General features: G+C 42.7%; 1 protein-coding gene across 1 annotated transcript in view; it reads right to left on the bottom strand.

Moving 5' to 3' along the window:
• Positions 1-19,862, bottom strand: part of CDH4 (cadherin 4) — a 406,749-nt gene that overhangs the window by 156,263 nt on the left and 230,624 nt on the right. Inside the window, exon 3 of the mRNA XM_085079451.1 lies at positions 6,498-6,721. Within this exon, the coding sequence (XP_084935577.1) occupies positions 6,498-6,721 (224 nt within the window). The remainder of the gene's footprint in view (positions 1-6,497; positions 6,722-19,862) is intronic.

Here is a 19,862-nt window from a genome sequence, read left to right as displayed (position 1 = left end):
CCAGCAGGACATGCCCCAGGATCACAACCTTACCCAGCAATCCAGGACCTGACCAAGGCTGGGAGGAATCAAAACCCTCCTTGGCACTGTGCTTGGATCTACCAATCCATCTCAGCTTGCTGGGCTAAAGGAAAGACACCTGGACAGCACAGCCCCTAAAAAAGAGGTTTATTTTAATGGACGTGCCTGCACAAAGCAATTTTTGTCTGTACTCAAACTCGTGTTTACAAGCAGCTGTCAACAGATTATCACAGCCATGAAGGTATTTTTAGGATATCCAGAGCGAAATGGTTTTTTTGAAGTGGCAGTCAGATTTCAGCAGTTACCAACAAAGCACATGAAATGGGAGGTCAAAAGCTTTGATCTGCCAAGGGCAAGGCACACATCACAGGCAGGAGCACACAGCAGTCCGAGGGGCTTGTTTTATCAGGAAAAACTTATTTCTGTGCTGGCAGTTCAATCCTTGGGACTTCTTTTCGTTTGAAGGGAGACAGATCTGGAGTGAATTTCACTTACAGATGGTCTTCCGAGCACGGCTTTGAGGCTGACCCTCGGTGTGATGCTGACTGCTTAAGAACTAAACGCAGCAAGTGCAGCGCTTGGAAACTTCCTGTAGTGAGCTGATTTTCCAAGGCAATGAGCACCTGTGTGTCATATCTTATCTTGGCTTCAGCACGAGGCAATGGGAGTCAGCACACCTGAAAATCAGGCCAGGGAGCTTCACGTGTTCTCACAAACACCACTCTCTCCTCCTGCAAGGATTACACTTGAGTGTTCAAGTTCACTCAAGCACGAGGTCAGGCAAGTTCTGCAGATGCATCTTCATTAGACTTGCACAGTTATCATGAGCAGTCTCACTGGTAACAATTATATGATACCAATTTATTACTCATCCTCTTTCTCATCTTTTCCATGGATCTGATGTGTTAAAACCCCAAACAGTGTCTCACAAGTTATCTGAAGGAAACAGGAATCTCTGTATGTGCCCTCCCTGACACATAAATCAAGGTCTAGCTTCACTGATGAGATACAGAAATAAAAATTATTCCAGCTGCCATTTTGCTGGATTCAGTTACTGCCTTGAATCCCCCACAGAGGTAGTGAAAGAGGACAGTGCCAGTGTAATGACCCAGTACTTAAAATATGCATCAGTATTATCAGAAAAAAGCAGGATGACAATTAAAACCTCATTTTTTCAGCCCTTCTCTAGGGATACAACAGTCTGATGGGGCAAACTCCCATCACCCCAATGCCACAGGTAACATCTCATCCCAGAGCAGGGAAAAGAAGGAAGGAAGAAGAAAGGGAACACATTTTTTGTCCTTTCCTCCAGGTGCACCTGCTCAGGAGCTTCAGGGAGTCCCTGGGAGCTCAGCTCCCACTCACACTCTGATTTTCTCCCCCCAAGGGAAAGCTCCCCTGCCTGTCAGAGCATCCTGGCTGCACAATAACCCAGGTCATGAACGAGAGCAGTGCTGAATAAGCCTTTCCTTGCCCAGAGACCTTTGTGCTTGTGATCAGCAATAAAAGGCTGTACTTGGAATTTAAAACCTCAGCCAGGTAAAATACCACAGATGATTATTTAAAGGCTTTAAATTAAAAAAAAAAACCTCTTCTGTCTGTAAGAATCAGCTTTTCACACTCCCATTGTATGGCTGTGGACTCATACCTGGGTTATGAAAGCAGCCCAAAATAAGATGAGATATAATAAAACACAAGCTGGGCTTAAGCAAGAAGTGATTTCTGACAGTAATTCTCAGTGTTTTAAACACTAGCTGCAGACCTCATATATTTCCAAGTTTAATTTCACAATTCCCAGTCATTTAACATTACAAAAATTTATATATTTCCAAGCTCAGAATTTGAAAAGCTCAAACAACAAGAAACTTTGTTTGACATAAACATGATTCAAAGAAAACAGTATTTTTTTTTCCAAACTAAGTCACTGGCAGCAGATGACTGACATCCTACATGTGCTGAATATATCCTGTACCTCTAAGCTCTTTTGCTGTAAATTCCTTTCTATGCTGTAGTTCTAGGATCTGGATTTTAACTTGTGAGGTGAGAACTACAGAAAAACAGACAGCTAAATAAATACAGAAGACAATTTGCCAGAAGTGCCTTAGACACACGAAAGGACTGAAAATAGAAGGAAACCATCAATAGGAATGAGAGGGACAGAAGTTCAGATGGGATGAGCCAACACAGGGGGTGGAGGAAGTTGATTTTCAGGGAATGATGAGGAGGATTGATGGACACAGAGGGCAGGGTGTGAAGGACAAACGGCACAATATTTCTACTTGTGTACTTGGGAAGACTTGAGTTTCTGTAACTACAAAACAGGACTTTCTGAAGACTCTCACTCCTCAGCAATGTCACTGTTCACAAACATAATCTTCATTTTTAGACTTTTGGATGAATCAATATCCAGTTTTTCAAAATAATAGCATGCACTCAGAAAAGAAGATATTACACTGCTAATTCCAGATAAGTAAAGCATGGCTTTACTTTGTTTTCTTCTGGAGCATTATCCCACTCAAGTTCATCTTTCATAAATGCTGACACAAGCCACAAAGACTTTATATTGTTCATAAAATAGCTTTTCTTTTCTTTTCTTTTCTTTTTTCTTTTTTCTTTTCTTTTCTTTTCTTTTCTTTTCTTTTCTTTTCTTTTCTTTTCTTTTCTTTTCTTTTCTTTTCTTTTCTTTTCTTTTCTTTTCTTTTCTTTTCTTTTCTTTCTTTTCTTTTCTTTTCTTTTCTTTTCCTTTTCTTTTTTCTTTCTTTTCCTTTCCCCTTTTTCCTTTCCCCTTTTTCCTTTCTTTCCTTTCCTTTCCTTTTCCCTTTCCTTTTCCCTTTCCTTTCCTTTCCTTTCCTTTCCTTTCCTTTCCTTTCCTTTCCTTTCCTTTCCTTTCCTTTCCTTTCCTTTCCTTTCCTTTCCTTTCCTTTCCTTTCCCTTTTTTTCCTTTTCCTTTCCTCTTTTTCTTTTTTTTCCTTCCTTTTTTTCCTTTTCTTTTTTCCTTCTTCCCAAATTACACCCACAGCCCCAATTCATACTTTCAATTGCAACAACAGGCAGCCAGACAAGAACAGTAGAAGAAACTTTATCTTAAGTATTTATTGTTATGCTGGAATATCACTCAGTTTCCTCTGGGGTAATTCAGCACTCTTGTGGGAAATATGTGACCTCATTTGCATTTTCTAATTGAATTGCTATCAGGTTTCCTGCAAGACTGAACAAAAAAGTTCCTCGAGTTACTAACATCACTTGTATTAACCAGAAAAGAAGTTTACATTCAAGTATTTGCTGGGGAGGAGGGGAAATGTATGCTTCGTGTATCATTTTTGAAGTATTTGCCTTTTTTTCTCTCATTTCATCCTACTAGCATGACACTTCAATGTAGTAGTTAGAACTCTTCCATTGCAGTGGTTTTCACTGAAAACCAGCAGGTTTGCCCTGGTTTTTCAGTCATCTGAAGCAATCAGCACATTTGTAAGGCAAACATTGTGAAAGAGGGGAAATTCTCACTATGTTGGGTTGCTCCCCAATAAATGCCAGGTTGCACCAAGAACAAGGCTTAGCTGGGGATCTGGGGTGCAGTACAGACACCAAACCCTCTGATTTCACAATAAAAGCACACAAGGGAGGACAGTCCCAAGATCCTGAACTGATCTGCCACTCTGGGAGTCTGATGGTCACCAACAAATCTCCCCCAGCCCATTACAGATTTTCAGTCTTACATACTGTGACAAGAAAGGATCCCAGATCCAAAGGATCATTTATGGATGGATTAATCCTCTGTGCTCTCCTGGAAAGCAGCCCACTGCCCCACTGTGCAGGCAGGCTCCCTCCTGGCTCCCAAAACCTCAGCCAGTACCCCAAACCCACCAATTTCTCCTACAACATTTATTCTGTATTATAACTTCCACAATAAACCAGACGTCTCACAATGGCCATTCCAGGAAGGCTGGTTTTCATGCTGCTTTAATCCCTGGATAATCATGAACTAAATTCTGATTTATCCTTTCTGAGGGGCACCAAGCCCCCTGTCACAAGGGGCTACCCTTGCTGTGAGCCATCGCCCATGGAGATGAGGAGGAACAAGGCAAAAGCACTTTTATTTTTGTGCTGTTGGTGCCAAAAAACAGCAATCAGCAGGTGCAGTAACCAAATTTCATGCCAATTCTTTGTAATGTCTGGGAACTGTTCAGCATTTTCGCAAAGTCAGTCACAAATTTACAAAGTAAAATGGAAATGAATTAACGCACCAGAAGAAAACTGTTCTCACTCCCTCTCACAGGTCACCTCCTCCTTTCTGTCCCCTATTTGCCATCTCTATATCCTGAATATAACAAAACAGTCTGAAATGTCTTTAAAAAGAATGTAGTTCCGCTTGAGTTATATTATACTATCCAAAACCAAATGTGAAATCTGCTTCTAGTAAAAGCCACAAAACATATAAGGGTCACGGCCTGAAACATATTGAACTGGATATTGCAAGGTTTGGAGTTCTTTTTTCAGCATAAACACTATTGTTTTTTAAAATAATCTCATAATCATATTTATTTCTTAGTAAACAAAGGATTATTTTGCTTGCAAAAACCATGGGCATTTAAATAAAACACAAGTCAGATGCCTGCTATGGGGACCCACAATAAAACTGCTTATGACCTTGTCATTAGTCTTGTTTTCCGTATTTTTCCAGCCTCAAACTACACACTAATAAGGCTTTTAGAAAGGAGGGATATGAATTTTAAGAAGCTTAGCTCTCTCTGTTTTCAACCAGAGTTCAGATTACATTAACATTAGATGAATTTCCAGCCAAATATTATACTAAAACAGAAATGTGTGCTTATTCAGGTTTTTTTTTTCCCCCGCTACACTGAGAAGAAATTTAAAGCAGTATGTAAGACATCTTACTTTGGTCCTTCAATATTTAATTACTTTTAGAAGGAAGCAGTATTTCTTTGGTTAGAAATGGCAAACAGAGCTGACATAACAAACAGGGCTTAATTACATCTTGCACAAGCCCAAGACGTACTGAAGAGCAGCAGAAGTATATTTATATGACTTTAAGCCCTGCACAACCTCAAGGGTCAGCCCGCTGGGCAAGTGAGAGATTCAACTCTGTCCAAGTCTTTTCCTTTTTGTCTCAAATGTGGCAAAATTCCTCCCAAACAGCAGAGGAGCACATGGTGGAATTCTAACAATGCGACACAGAAAGTCTCTCCCTCTTCCCCATCGTGCCCTGCACTCTCTGTCCAAGCAGAAAGGAGGAAAGGACAGGCAGTTCTTGCTGTCTGGACCATTAGTGTGGTGCATTAATCCCAATTAAACCCAAGACCAAGAGACCCCACCTGTCCCTGAAGGATCCCTGACTGCTCCAGGACAGACACCTCCACCCTTGCTCTTAAGGTCTTTGAGATCCAGCAATAAATCAGGCTCTTGAGCCAATTCCCTGCCAAATCCTGCCCAAATGTCACCATCCAACCAGCCCAGCACTGTGCTGTCTGAGTTAGCATCAGGTGAGATAACTGCATTTACTCCATATAGTAAAGGATCTTCAGCCCAGACTAACACTGAAAATGAAAAGGTGAACTGCTGTTGCCAAAAATGATATGGAAAAGGTGGGAAAGAGACAGCTACTCCAAGGGCAGACTAGAAGAAACATGTTTTGTTGGAGCAACCCCCAGTTCCAGTGGCTCTGTGCAGCCCACCACCGCATTTCACTGAAGGAACACTGCTCTGAGACTGCTGGGCACGGACAGAGCCCTCCTGCTTCTCAGCTGTGTGTATGGAACTAAAGCAGAGAGAAACCATCTGTGCCCTTCTGACTGAAACACTGAACGGTGCTGGCTTTTCCCTGCCAGGGGTGGGCGAGGGAAGATGCTGGCACTGAGCAGAGGGGACGTTTGGCACCGCAGAGCCACGCTGCGCTTCACTGTGTGCCAGCACGTGTCCCTTATCAGGCAGCAGCCACGCTCCCTGTCCCTGCATGGCAAGGAACAAGCCCAGATCTCCCCTCTGGAAGCTGCAGGGCCATGCAGATTGCTCGCAAGAATAACTGTGAAAAGCAGGGAGATGAGCAGCAGGGCAGAGCTGCCAGCGTGTGACTCCAGGCCTGCGCTGTCACAAAAGGAATCTGCACTTAAAACCATCAAGAAGATGGTTGACTTTGACTCTGCACCCTTCACCTGCTGGTTTTACTTGAAATCAAGAGGGGTTATCAGCAGCGAGGGGCAAACATGATGTACATGACCTGCAGTGTACAGCAGAGACAAGTGGTCACTTAAAAACACAGAAGTATGAACTTAGAACACTTCCCTCGCTGATGACCTTAAATCTTCTCTGTCAGAGAGATTCAAGGATCACTTGCAAGAAATTTGATGCTGCTTGAGCTATCTCCTCCCTGGACACTTATGAAGCACAGACCAGGCAACTCAAACACTTTGGGGCAAATGATGAGTGAAGCAGTAAAAAGAGCTTTGAAAAACTCTTACCTTGTGCCCGTTGTGTTGGGACTTCTCTGCCACCAGAAACCTGACCATGGCCTCCCACCTGCCCAGGCTCTGGGGGTCCCAGGCGGTCACCACGAGGATCAGCTGCTTGGAGGGCACCTGCAGGTGGTGGGCAGCATACAGAGTCCCGTCTGCCCTCACCTTGAAGTCCAGGCTGTTGGTTTCATAGCGCACGCCCTTGTTACCGGCACAGTTATTAAATTTTACTAGAACAGAGAGGGAGAGATGGAAGAAATGTGTGAGATTGGCGTGATAAGGAAAGCAATCAAATACAAGTTTCAGACATTTAATTTTCACTGATGTCTTCTGTATCTCTAATAACCATCAAGGAAATGATTTAACTGTTTCTTCGACCTTTCAGGAGTGCTCTTGTGCTTTATCTCTGTTCCCCAGGGAAGAAGTTGTAAGCCATTTTTAAAGTATTTGATACAGTTTCATTAGATCTCAAACACAGCTGTTCCCTATTTCTACAAGTGGATTTCTCCCTTGTCGCCATTATCTTTTAAATTCAACTGGAGTCTATTACCCACGCTGTGGGTATTTTTTTTCAGGAAATGTTCTCCATTTCCCTAACCCTTCAATAACCTACTTACCAGATAGCCTATTTGCACATTCTTAACTGAAATTCAAAAGCCCATAACAATTCCATTATCAGAAATATAAAAACAAGACCAAAAAAAAAATTAAACACAGAAAAATAGTTTAAGCCATTTTGGAGCACATATCCACTGCTGGCACCAGACCCCACATCCTGAGCTGCATTCCCACCCTGGCCAACCCCTCACATGTTACAACAACTGCAAGAAGGAACTGTAAAACTGCTTCATAAACCATAATGTGTCATTTGAAAGCCTGCTCCGTCAGATCAAAGCTCCCCAGTCGCTGATATTTTTATTTTCAATTTTTTTTGGTCAAAGTCTTTCACAGTCTAGTTTGAAAACTATTTTTATTGGCATTACGAAACATGTCACATACATTAAAGCAGGAAAAAACCCCAACCCTATTAAATGACAGAATTGACAAATCTGATAGAAATTGAACCTGCAGCTAATAACACAGGGAACAAAATGCTTTCTGCCATTCCAGTAATCCACGGGGCGGAACACACATGTGGTGAAGGGAAACAGATTGTACCCGTAAAAACATCTCAAGTGGGTGAGAATGGATACACAGTGCTCCAGCTCGGATCGCTACGCGGTTCTCCTGCTGAGATGCTCCAGCCTGCCCCGAGACAAGGAGAACCTGCTCTGGTGGCTCCAGAGGCACTCAGTTCCTGCAGAGGGAGGGCTGGGTCAGGTGGATCCTACCTGGGCTGGCTGGGGAGGGAGAAGGGATGCAGGACACTCCAGGAGGAGTTTTTGGGACAGCTGTACCCCAACTGTCCATTTCCCTCCATCCCACTGCTCTGCAGTGCTGCTCTGAACTGATTCAAGGACTAATTTGGATTTAAATAAAAAAAAAAAAACAACAACCATGGTGAAAGAAAAAAGCAGCCAGGAAGTGGCTCAACCCATTTGGCTGTCAAAGCCTCCAGCCCCATTAAAGTAGGGAGAAATGGGGAGCAGACTGTGGCAGACAAAGGGAAATTCCTTCCCTCCCTTACCACACTGCACCTCTCAATAACTGGGGTGCTGTGACTGTGTCACAACTTTGCATCTACAAAGGCTTTCTGCGCTGTGTGTTTATTTAGACCACAGTGGTACATTTTTATGTGTGTGGTGGGAAGTGCTACCAAATGCTGCAGCAATTGCTGGGCACAAACAGCGAATGTCACACTTTGATTTATAAAAAATAACATGGATAAAGTTATCTAGTGTATAAAAAAACCTGAAAGCCCTGGATGAGGGTAAGTGCACACACAGTTTGGTGGCACCTGCAAGAATTGGGACAATCTCAGAGAACTGTGAGGGAAGACACCCTGGACCCCTGGGACCACCCTGCTGTGAGATCACCTCCATCTCTCAGGAATTTCTGCAAATCTCCCCTGCCTTCACAGCTAGCTACAGTAAATATGTGAGAACATATCAAGTGCTTCACTTGTAAATGTTATTTATTTTCAGCTCAACACCATTGGCACTGTTAGGAACGTGGCACATCAGCTGCTGTGCTGCTGCACCCCTCTGCTGTGTGATGGAAAACTCAAGTTCCATCCCTACTCCCCAAGTACCCACCCATCATATACGGAAAGACATTTAAAGAAGAGAGAAAGAAGTGATAACGATGCACATTAAAAAACATTTCAGAGCTGACTTTGATTTTACTGACATTAAAAGAAAAGCCCTACAGTGTACCAGTAGCTTGAGAGAAAAAAAAAAACCCAAACCCTTTCTATATGTGTGTGTAGTGATTTCAGTATTCAAAGTACTTAAACATCTGCTTAAGACCCAGCGAGTGGCTCCAAGATGCTGCTCTGGTGTCATATGTCACTGTGTCGACTTTTATGCTCCATTATCTAAAAATGGCTACCTCGTAGACAAAGTCCCTCTGTGACTTGCTAATTACTTCCATTAGTTTAAAACAAACCTGACTAGAGATGGAGAAAATCCTGAGAGAAATCGTCTGGTTTTTTTTTTTTTTTAAACAAGCACCATCTCTGCTCCACATTGCTCCTCTCAGGTAGCACAGGTAGGTGAATGCTCAGCAAGGGATTAGCTCAGCAACCTCATCTCCTAAAAGCCTTTAGGAACTGCAAGAAAGGCTTCAAGGACACAAAGATTCCACAGTTTTCAGTCATTCTGCACAGCAGCAACAGGCCCTGGCTCACCGGGGTAGCTCTGCAGGAGATTTTAAGCACACAGGGATGACCCTGCTCGGCTCTGGCTCCAGGCACTGCTCAGACACAGCATGAGAAACACACTGGAAATGCAGGAGGGCTGAGCTGCTCCCACCTCCATCACAGGGAAGGGTATGGATTCGTGGTGAGCTTGGCACTGCTGGGTGAACAGTCAGACCCAATGATCCTGGAGGTGTTTGCTAACCTAAATGGTTCTGTGATTAGAAATCCTAAATTATCCTCCTTGCTGCCCTGTGAAAATGGTTCCTTGGGTTGTTACACGACTGCTGAGTTGCACTGGTTTATAGATACACATATCTATATCTATATATCTCTGCAGATCCACATAATCTATAAATCTCATTTAGATATATTTCTACATAAAATACTTTCCTAAATATATGGGTAAAGGTTTAGAAAAAAAATCAGGTTATTGTTCTATAATAAATAGCATAGCTTAAGGAAAGGAAATCTCATCTGTTTTTTCAAATTCCACCTCTTGCCCCTACTCATGGAGACAGAAATTAAAATTTCATTCAACGGTAGACAACTTTTGTTTTGGTTTTTTTTTCTTCCTTTTTCTCCTTTAGAAATCTCTAAGTCTATGCAATTTGCAGTTGATGCAACTCTTGACTTTCAAATAATGCAATAAATAAATAAGCAAACATTGGCTGTGTTTACGAGACTTAGAACTCTCTGTGGACACAAATCAATCTTTCTTTGACCAGTCTGAAGCCTAAAGAACACTGCATGAATTTAACATTCAAAAGCTGCAGCATCAGTAATTAGGATTTCGGATAAATAGCAGAGTCACACATCTATCATTTTTACAGGATGGTAAAAAAAACCCCAACTTTTTAAAAATATGCTGGAAAAATGCTCAGTGATGCTTATCGAAAGCTTATGCTGAAAACAGCATCTAATGTCTGATGAAAGGAAAACCAAGAAGGCACCCTCATTAGCAGGCTTTTAGGTTTAACCCTTTACCCTCATCATTTTTAATTGCTTCTCTATGAAAGGAGGAAGTACAACAATTTGATAAGCTGAAATAGGTACTGAGTGATGGGCAGAGAAGCTGCAGGAGTCTGCAGCAAACTGCTGGGCATCTGAGAAAAAAAAAATCGTATTTTACTTCAAAAAAGACACAGGGTGAAAAAAAATTCAACAAGTTTTGCATTGTTCCCTTTTATTATTTAGCTTGTTAAGCTGGCTGGACAGAGTCAAATGATCAAGCCAGGATCTTGAAAGATGTACGAACACACTGAACTTCTTGCCCCCTAAATGTCTGAGAGATATACTGAATTTAATAGGACTATAAATGGTGTAAACCAAAGAATTCGCTTTAAGCCTTATCCTTCTGGATTTTCCTTTACCTTCTCCTAGTCCATTAAAAAGTGCCCCCTCTGGCAAGCTGCATTGGGCTGGAAGAGCAGGAGGGATAATACTCGTTTATTAGGATAAACCCCCCGGCAGGACATCATCCCAACTGTTCAGGACATGGGTCCCTTCAGGACTCTGTTTTTCACCGTGGTTTTGAGGATTATCAGTGCAAAAGACGTTCCTTTCCTGATGAACTTTAAAGCAGCAAACACACAGCACTATTTCCAGCAGGATCCATCTGCTTTTCAAGTCGCGTCTCTTGACCAGCTCCCTTACACCCTGCGCACTGTGATAAATCTGAGCTGCCAAATCCACCCCTCGCAGCCCTTTTGAGAACACCATTAAGGTGAGGATGGCTTAACTGCAACCTTTGGGAATTTCAGATGTCTGGGTAACCTGCAGAGTCCTCAGCATGCACGGAAATGTCCCTCTTGTGTGATCATGAGCAAATCACTTGTATTCCTGCCCTGGCACTTCTGGCCCGACGCTCCCAAATGTCTGCACTCATCCATCTCCTCCAGCTCCTGCAGGGGGTTTGGTCCTGGCCAGCATTCCCTGCATCTCACTACACCAGAAATTAAAAAATCCCAAACATGTCCTCAGTGGAGAGGCTCCTGTTGCCTGAGAACAGGCACGAAACCATTCAGTTAACCACAAGAATGCACGGGCGCATTTCAGTCTCACAAAGTGATTTCTCCATTAAGTGCTAATGTGAAGCAGAGCGTGCTGTGCCTTGTTGGGAAGCTGCATTTATTTGGCAAAGTAAGTAGGCAGCATAAAATTTTACATGGCCACATTTTCGAGGCATCTTCCTTTATGTTCGTGCAATCCCTCTGCGATTCTGTGAGAAAACTGTTTTATAGCAGTGGGAACTGACTGCAGTTGAGTGAATTCCCCATGGCCACACTGGAAACCCAGAGTCCTGAAATTCAAACAGGGGCTGGCACTGCCTCCATCGCCCAGATACAGGTGAGCAAGGCAGAAAAATTAGAAATATTTACTTTCAAAAAGCAAAAAGAGGCAGATCCTTCTCCCTACAAACTATCAGGCATTTCCAAACTAGTGCCGGGCGAAAAAGTTAAGGAATGTCACATAAATTATTGCAATTGTTGTGTGAAATGGAGTCCCAAGAACACATGTAAATACATGGTGGAATTATTCTGTGAACTGTTCTACGGTATCTTGCCTACAAAAGGCAAATGCTGAAATGGAGCTAAGAGGATTTTAGTAGAATCACAGAGCAGTGAAGGTTGGAAGAAACCTGTAAGATCACTGAGTCCAACCATTAACCTGACCCTGCCAGGTCCACCACTAAACCATGTCCCCAAGTGCCACCTCTGCATGTCATATGAGCACTTCTAGGGATGGTGATTCCACCAGCTCCCTGCTTGACAACCCTTTCAATGAAGACATTTTTCCTAATATCCAACCAAAACCTCCCCGGGTTCAACATGAGGCTGTTTGCTCTTGTCCTATCTTGTCCTATTTTTGTTTCTCTGTATTAAAAGGATGGATGTGTCCAGGTGCCACAGGCATTTTGACCACTCTGAAACAACTCAGAGGTGGTGTTGGAGTGTTTTGTGGAAATTAAAACTGACTTGAGCCATCACACTTACACACAAAGCTACATCTAAGTCTGAACTCCTATTTCTATTCCACTCCTGCTCACAGTAAATCCCACACTATCATACAATGCACAGCCAGATTTGCTTCCTGCAGTTCATTAAATGCTCAGAACCCTTCTCCCTCTCTACAAGAAAAACAACACATAAATAGAAAAAATCATGGCTGTAAAACCTGATGGAGACAATGTGTAATTTTCATCCTCTCATTACTAATTTTATAGGTTACATTTTCAACCATGTCCCCGTAAAAGATATCACACTAATAAACTCTTAGTGTCTTTATTTAATATTTATAGCACCGTGGGAGAACCAAACTCTACTGGTAAAAGGTAAAAACAGCAATTCAAATAGCTCCTTCAAAGACTAATAAATACATCCCTAGTGATTGAGTTTAAGAGTATGCAGTTTAAAAAAAACGCTTTGATACGAAAAAATGTAGGAAATAAATGGAAGGATGTTGGTTGGTATATGAATGTATATAAAAATGTGCATGCTCACACCCTCAGCTTCACAAAGCATTGATTATTCATTAAGTGTCCTTGGAGTAAAAAACAAATACAATGAAAGAGTTTGGAGAATTAATGAACTATCCCACAGTCTATCATCCGCTGAAAACATTTAGCATGATTTAGCATGTTCTTAATGTTATTTTCTTGCAATTAATGGCACAGAAATCTGCTGCAATTCTACCCATTTCCCAAATCTCAGGTCAATGTGAAACATTACATCCAATTTTCCAGCGCATTGTTTATGATCTCTGAGCTATGACTGCTAATATTTGCCTTACTGGAATAACAGTAAATTACCATAACAATTTACCATATGTAATTATGTTAAACAAAATCTTTCTTTATTTATCTTCTTGTAATCTTCATTTACAGCGAATCCCCCTATCCAGAATATGCAATAATACAACATTCATGACAGCCCCAACCCATTACATGCTTATTAGGAATGACTCCGTGTGCCACTCAAGTGGTGACACCTCAGAACTGGCAAACGAGCGGCAATCAGCCTCCAGCAGAAACTCAGATTTCAAAAGGGACACAGAAGCATTTTACGTTTAAAGGCATATTTTGAATTTCCTTTCTTTAAGTTCCAAAGCTCAACCCCCCTCCACAATAAGATTATCCATGTAGGTTTTAGGCACACACCAGTGAATTCCCAACCACCTCGTGTTCATCTGCAGCTGTTTAGCTTCCTCAGAGCCAGGACTGGAGGGTTTATGGGGAAAATGGCAAGGCTTTTTTGTGCACAAGTGATTTATTTTACAAATGTAAAACATTTCTGTGGGCTTGATGGAACTACATGGAAAACCCATCTTTTCATTTCCAGAGCCACCTAAATGCTTTCAGCACCTTTTCCAGCTTTATATTCACTTTTATCAGCTCTTGCTTACACAGAATTTCTGTTTCCACAGCCAGAGAAAAAGAAAAGGAACAATACATTTCCACAGACAAATCGGGATCCTTTAAAAAGTCACTCTGTCACATGTGCAGTCAGCCAGTAGCAATGAGGAGTTAAGGGTACATCAAAAAAAAATCTAAATCCCATTCAAACAAAACAACAATCTAAATCCCAGACACTGACTTCCTCCTTCATATTCCCACCCGTGCCATTTTTCATTTACTGGAAGCCAATTCAACTAAAATACATGTTTTTAAGGAAGGAAAAAAATGAAGAAGTATATTTCACTTCTGGTTTGGAATTGGAGGGGAGTACAGACCCCTGGAGAGAAGGACTATAGAACATGATAGAAAAGATGAATCACTCTGGCAACAGCCAGCCAGCCATTAATTTTCAGCAAGCCAGGAGTTGGTCCAATTAAGCCAGGCTCCTTTCTCTACATTAACATGCTTTGCTCAGTTTTTTTTTTTTTTTCTGAAGCTAAAACATCAGCTTGAGACCCCAAAGGCTTTTCTATTTAGGATCAATCAATCTACCTTGCTGCACTGTAAAACATACACTGTCAGCTCTGAGGCAAGCTCAAAAAAAGAGCAACAGTAGAAAAATTTGATAAATCGACATGTTCTGGCAGTTAGTAGAGGGATTCTTCCTACACTGTCACTTATTTTTATCTGATTAGAAACAAGGATTAGTAAAGGGAATATTCCCCTCTATTCTCTTCCTGGTATTTAGCATTGGTTTAAGAGGAGTCTTTTTATCCCTGATTTTCTACATTCAAGCCTGCTTGAATTCCTGCTGCAAAGGCACAGAGATACTACCTGGATTTCAAAGGGCAGCAAGTTTGAATTGGTTTTACAGGATGTGGACTCACATTCAAGCATTTTCTTCAGCACAGGAACAGGAACCTGCATCTACTTATGCTCACATTAAAGACCTTTTTCACTGCTTTCCAAATTTTCATGCTCAGGGCTTTACCATGAATATGCACCTCACCTAGGGGTTTGGCAGGGATTGCTTCATTGGGGACTTCCCTGCCCATTTGAGATCCACTCACTCTCCCTCAGCCTTACTGAGACCCCTCAGGAGTGGTTAATTAACACACGAGCCAGGGGCTGATGACAGAGGCAAGAAGGACACTTAGGAGGCCTGAAGTTCTCTGCTGGGATAACTCAGAGGATTGCCCTTTTCTTTGGTAAATGCCACAGTAACTGCTGTTGGTTTCCATGTTGTTCTCAGCATCTTTATCTTCGGATAAAAACCTTTCCTGGTAGTTTCAGTGCGAGAGTCCAACAGAAATGTGGACAGAAAGCCATTGGGATGTGCAGCTGATGTTCCAGCTTCAGACTAAAAGGCTAATAAAGGGCAGAAGCCTGGTTTGGGTAATCCTGCAAATACCAACTGCACCACATCGTGGCAGATGCTGAGTTTTTCCAGGCAACCATTTTTGTTCTTTGCTCTTTATAAATTCCACGTGTCTGTAGGATAGTACTGAGATTCACTGTGGCACTAATGAGATCATTTTGCAATTAAAGGCTAAGTAGAAACAAACCTCTCACCACTCTACAGGAGAGTTTGGGCTCTCTGATTAAGCAGCAGTAAATAAACCTGTTTCGCTCTTGGTCCTGGTGCACACTGGAGGTTTAACTCTCCAAACAAGATGGACTGATTGACCCCATGGATTAATCAATAAGTTTCCCAGCTTCAGAGCAAAGTGCAGGTTGTGGGAGTTACCTGCAGTAGGATATGTTCTAATTATTATTACCAGCACAGAGTACATAAATCCCAGGGCGCTTTATTTGGAGGTTTTACTCTTAGCACTAATGATCTCCACAACACTCTCATGTTTGTCAAACTACCTATGTGAGAAAAGATTTTAAACACCACTACGCCTTTCTTGAGGAAAAAGTGCAGGTTTTCTATAAGCTTGGTGTGATAATTACAAAGAGTGGAGTCTGTAAAGGTGGGACCATCTGTGGGTTGTAAGAGCTGCTCACCCATCCCACCTGTGGGCAGGAGCATCCCTGGAAGGAGCTGTTGAGGCTGGGACTGGATTGGGACAAACCCTGTGTGAGTTATGGAGCTCTCCTGGGCAAAGCAGAGAGCTCAGCCTGAGAACATCCCAACTCTGGGAGCACTGGTGGGAAGAGGAGAAGGACACAGAGCTCCTGCACAAGCACAGCTCCCACCTGCCCCACTGACAGCGACCTGCTGGCCCTGGGGGGTTTTCCTCTCTGTCACAGATCTCTTTGCAACTTGCCGGAAGTGTATTTGGAACTCATGGGGAGCTGCAGGAGGATTTTTAGTGAGGGGGGAAAAAACCAAAGTGAAGAGAGGCCATTTGCAGCCTAGGAAAAAAGTTGAAAGAGATGCTCCAACTGCAGCTGTGTCAGACAGCCTCAGGCTTCTCTCTCCTCACACTCTTCAAACAAACAGACTCTCAACACCTAGAAACAGAGGCTACACATGTCAGGGGGAAAAAAAAAAATCAGACACACCAGTAAAGACACTGAGCTCCTTACGGACTTGACTTGTGTGTAAACACTGACAACTTTGGGGTTGAGCATTCTCATCTCCCTCAGCCTGGCTCAGGTGTGAACACACACTGATCCAGGCAGTCAGATCCCAGTGCAGTCAAAGAATAGATGTTTCAGGGAAGAACATTAGAAATGGAAGACTTTGTTACCTGGAAGAGTCAAGGCAGGGTAGCTATATTTAACTTGCAGCTGCTGTGCACCTCTGCTCTTCTGCCTGCACAAAAAGCAGCAGCAGTCCTTTACCTTCAGCTATAACCTACACGAGCCTGCAGCCTTCAAGAGAAATTAGTATTATGTAGAATAAAACACTGTTTGGTACCTGGTGGGCTCAAGTGCTTTGACATTTGGACAAATTCAGCAAGTTTTATTTACAGAGGGAGGCTCTGGGCTCTGTTTCTGGCACTTGATCAGAGGGAGCAGGAGGAGAAGTGGCCTTGATGCCCAAACTGCACTTGTGGGGTAACAAACACTGCCAATATCAGAGCTGCCAGGCTGCAGGGAGACTGAGCATCCTGCCCTGGGGCTGGGCTCCAGCGTCCACTGACTCCACACAGAGCAGGAAATTAACTGGAAAAGCAAAACCGCAATAAAACACAGATCCAGGCAGTCTGGTGGTGGTCATCACTGACCCAAACTGAACCTCCTGGCCTCTGCAGCCACCCTGGAACACATTCTGACCACAGCATGTCTGCAGAGCTTGGCTGCTGCTGCTGCTGATAGACTCACAGGGATGAGGTTTTCTGTAAATTTCCCTTTATTCTTTTACATTCACCCCTTCTGTCCCTTCTTACTGCAGTGGTGTCCAACAGAATGGCTGTCCCCTTGCCTGAAGGACAACCTCAGGACTAAACCAGCAACCTTAAATTTCATGGAATGCTTCTGCGGGGCTCAGTCCCTTCAATTAAAACCAAGAGAGACTAAAGCCAGTAAATTAGAGAACGTGACAAATGCAGCACAAAGCACTGAAGATCCCAGAAGGTATCAAATTTAGTGTTAAAGTAAAGAAACAATAGGGAAGTCCAAGACATTTCAGAGTGTAGTGAATCAAATTAAATTGCCTGAAATTCCACATGGAATACATTTGACAAATTTCTTTCCCCCTCTTCAGCTTTCTGTTTGAGATGAACTGTCGTCTGGCAGCTTCAAACGTCTGGCACAGCTTCAGCTTCAGTTTGCTGGGGCTGAATCCAAACACGAACCTGAACTTTACCAGTTCTGCTCTTTTTGTAAACATACTCGCTGTGGCTGCCAAATGCTTTCCAAAAGCACACAAAACCCAGAATCCAAAAGGAAAATATTGTCTTGCCGCAATAAAATTTGCATTTTGCCACCTATGGGCAGCGTCCTGCACGCAGAGCTGGCAGTCTGGCAGAGCCACCTTGTCCTGCATTCCACCCGTATTTTGAAAGGGAATGATGGATTGGGAGCTGATGTGGGAAAGATGAGCCTTTCATGCACCCAGGACAACCCCAGTTTAAGCCCCAGCAGGGCAGAAAATAATAATAATATTAATAGTAATAATAATATTAATAAACAATAATAACAATAACAATTAGCAGTAGGATTCCTTAGATGTGCTGAGTGAGACAAGTAGTAAAATCTCATTAAACACGTGTCACTGATAGCAAAGACCAGTTTAGATTCCCCCAGTGAGTAGTCTCAGAACAAATTCATTTTAAGCTAGGCAACTTCAGCAGCGGAAGAGACAGATATAGAGAGGGTTATGATCAAATTGCTCCTGAGAGCAGATAGCATCAGCCTGGATATATCAGATATTTTTTTTTTCCACTTTGCTTTTAAAATGTAATTGGTTTTGCAAAATGCTTACAGCACACGCTGCTTTGACGCAGGAGGTGATCCTTCAGCAGCATCACACTACCTGTGAGGACTCCCTCTTAAAAATTATTTCCTTCTCCCCTTTAAACCTCCTTAAACACCGAAGCTCCATAAACTATCCAACTGCAGACAGCTGAACCGAGCTCACCTTTAGGCTGGAGAGCAGCAAATGACACAAGTGTCTGAGTTCTGGCACAAGACACAAACAGCTGCTGTTGGAAAAGCATATTTTACTGTCCACAAAGCCTCAGCCTCACCTCTGAGAGCCACATGGAGTTCCACCACTGCCCAAAATAGACAACATCTGGCTCATGCAAACCCTGATTTATTGCATGTCTTCGCTCCCCTTGGGTTTTAATTATGAGTAGATCTTGTAACTATGATATTTGTGCTTGTTTTATCCATCTAGATATTTTTCTACACTATTAACCACAAACTGAAAGCTTTCTAAAAATAGGATAAAAACATACTTAAAATATGCATAAGGCCTTTATTAAGGAAACCCCTATAATGAATTTTTAGATGAAGTAAAAGCACCACTGAAACCACTGATTAGCAAGCAAGTCTGCACCTGGTTCTATAAATAGCATGAGATTAAGAAAGTTTCTTTTTATAACAACAAGATCCTAAAGAAAATAAGAGTACAAAACTACTGCTCCTAATGCAAACCAGTGTGGTAACAGGTCAAAACCCAACCAACTGGAAACTATTTCTGGAAATGTCCTAATGCTTCTGTTGAATGACTTAGTCTTCTGAAAATGTTTATTGGTCCCACACAGATCCTCCAGGAGGACCAGCAGATCTCATCTCTGCCAGCCAGTTGGCAGCCCAGGTCCAAGAATTCAGGCACAATCCTGTCCTGCTTGCAGCACAGAAGTTTTGGGAACATGATGAAAAACAGAAATTGCCCCAGCTGCCTGAGTTGCTGAAATTGGAAGGCAAAAAGGGCTGATAGCTCTGTTTTCCCTCCCCCAGTGTCAGCGCAGAGCGTGACTCGTGCTGCACCATCTGCAGACCAACAAACCCTCCAGGTACAGCAACAGCAATGCAAGAAATATCTTGGCTCTCTATCTGTTTTTTAATTAAAAAAGTTTTGCATGTAAACAGATACCTTCTCTTCTTCCAAATCCACACTGACATCCACTAGTTATCATTCTGAAGAGACTGCTAGAGGAAACATGATTAAAAAATGCCATATTCCATGGAGGTGCTCTCAGACCTGCCCGTCATCAGGCTGTCTGTCCCCTTTCACACCAGCCTGACTGTGAGAGCTTTAAGCTGAAAACAAAAAGCCAGGCCATTTGAAGACTTAAAAGTCACTTACCAGGCTGTAATTTTATTTTTTATTTATAAACGTTGGAAAAGAAGCATCGACTGGCTGGTGTCTTTGAAAGGTTAAACAAATGTGATGGATGGCATCAAATGAAGTCCTACCAAACCTTGATCCCCACTTGTTTTATGAAGTATACAGATATCAAGGCTGGGTTGGGTGGGGCTTTTTGAGCAAGCTTGTCTGGAGGGAGGTGTCTCTGCTCAGGGCAGGGGGATTGCAATGAGGGGATGCTGAAAATCCCTGTGCAGATGTGAAGGGCACAGCTGGCACCAACCCCACAGGGACACAGCCTGGCTCTCGTGTCCTGTCACCAACACTTCAGCACTCTGCAGTCACACATTTGCAGTTTTTTTTCAGAGTAGGGCTCAGAAAGGACTGTCAGCTCCCACTGTCAGTGATGTCTAGCTCAGTGTAAACACTTCGTTAGGAATGTGATGAAATCACACCCTCAGGTTTAGT

This window comes from Lichenostomus cassidix, chromosome 20 (assembly GCF_008360975.1).
Source record: "Lichenostomus cassidix isolate B80296 chromosome 20, HeHo_3.0, whole genome shotgun sequence".
NCBI lineage: Eukaryota > Metazoa > Chordata > Aves > Passeriformes > Meliphagidae > Lichenostomus > Lichenostomus cassidix.
This window is presented reverse-complemented; position numbering and strand designations above follow the sequence as displayed.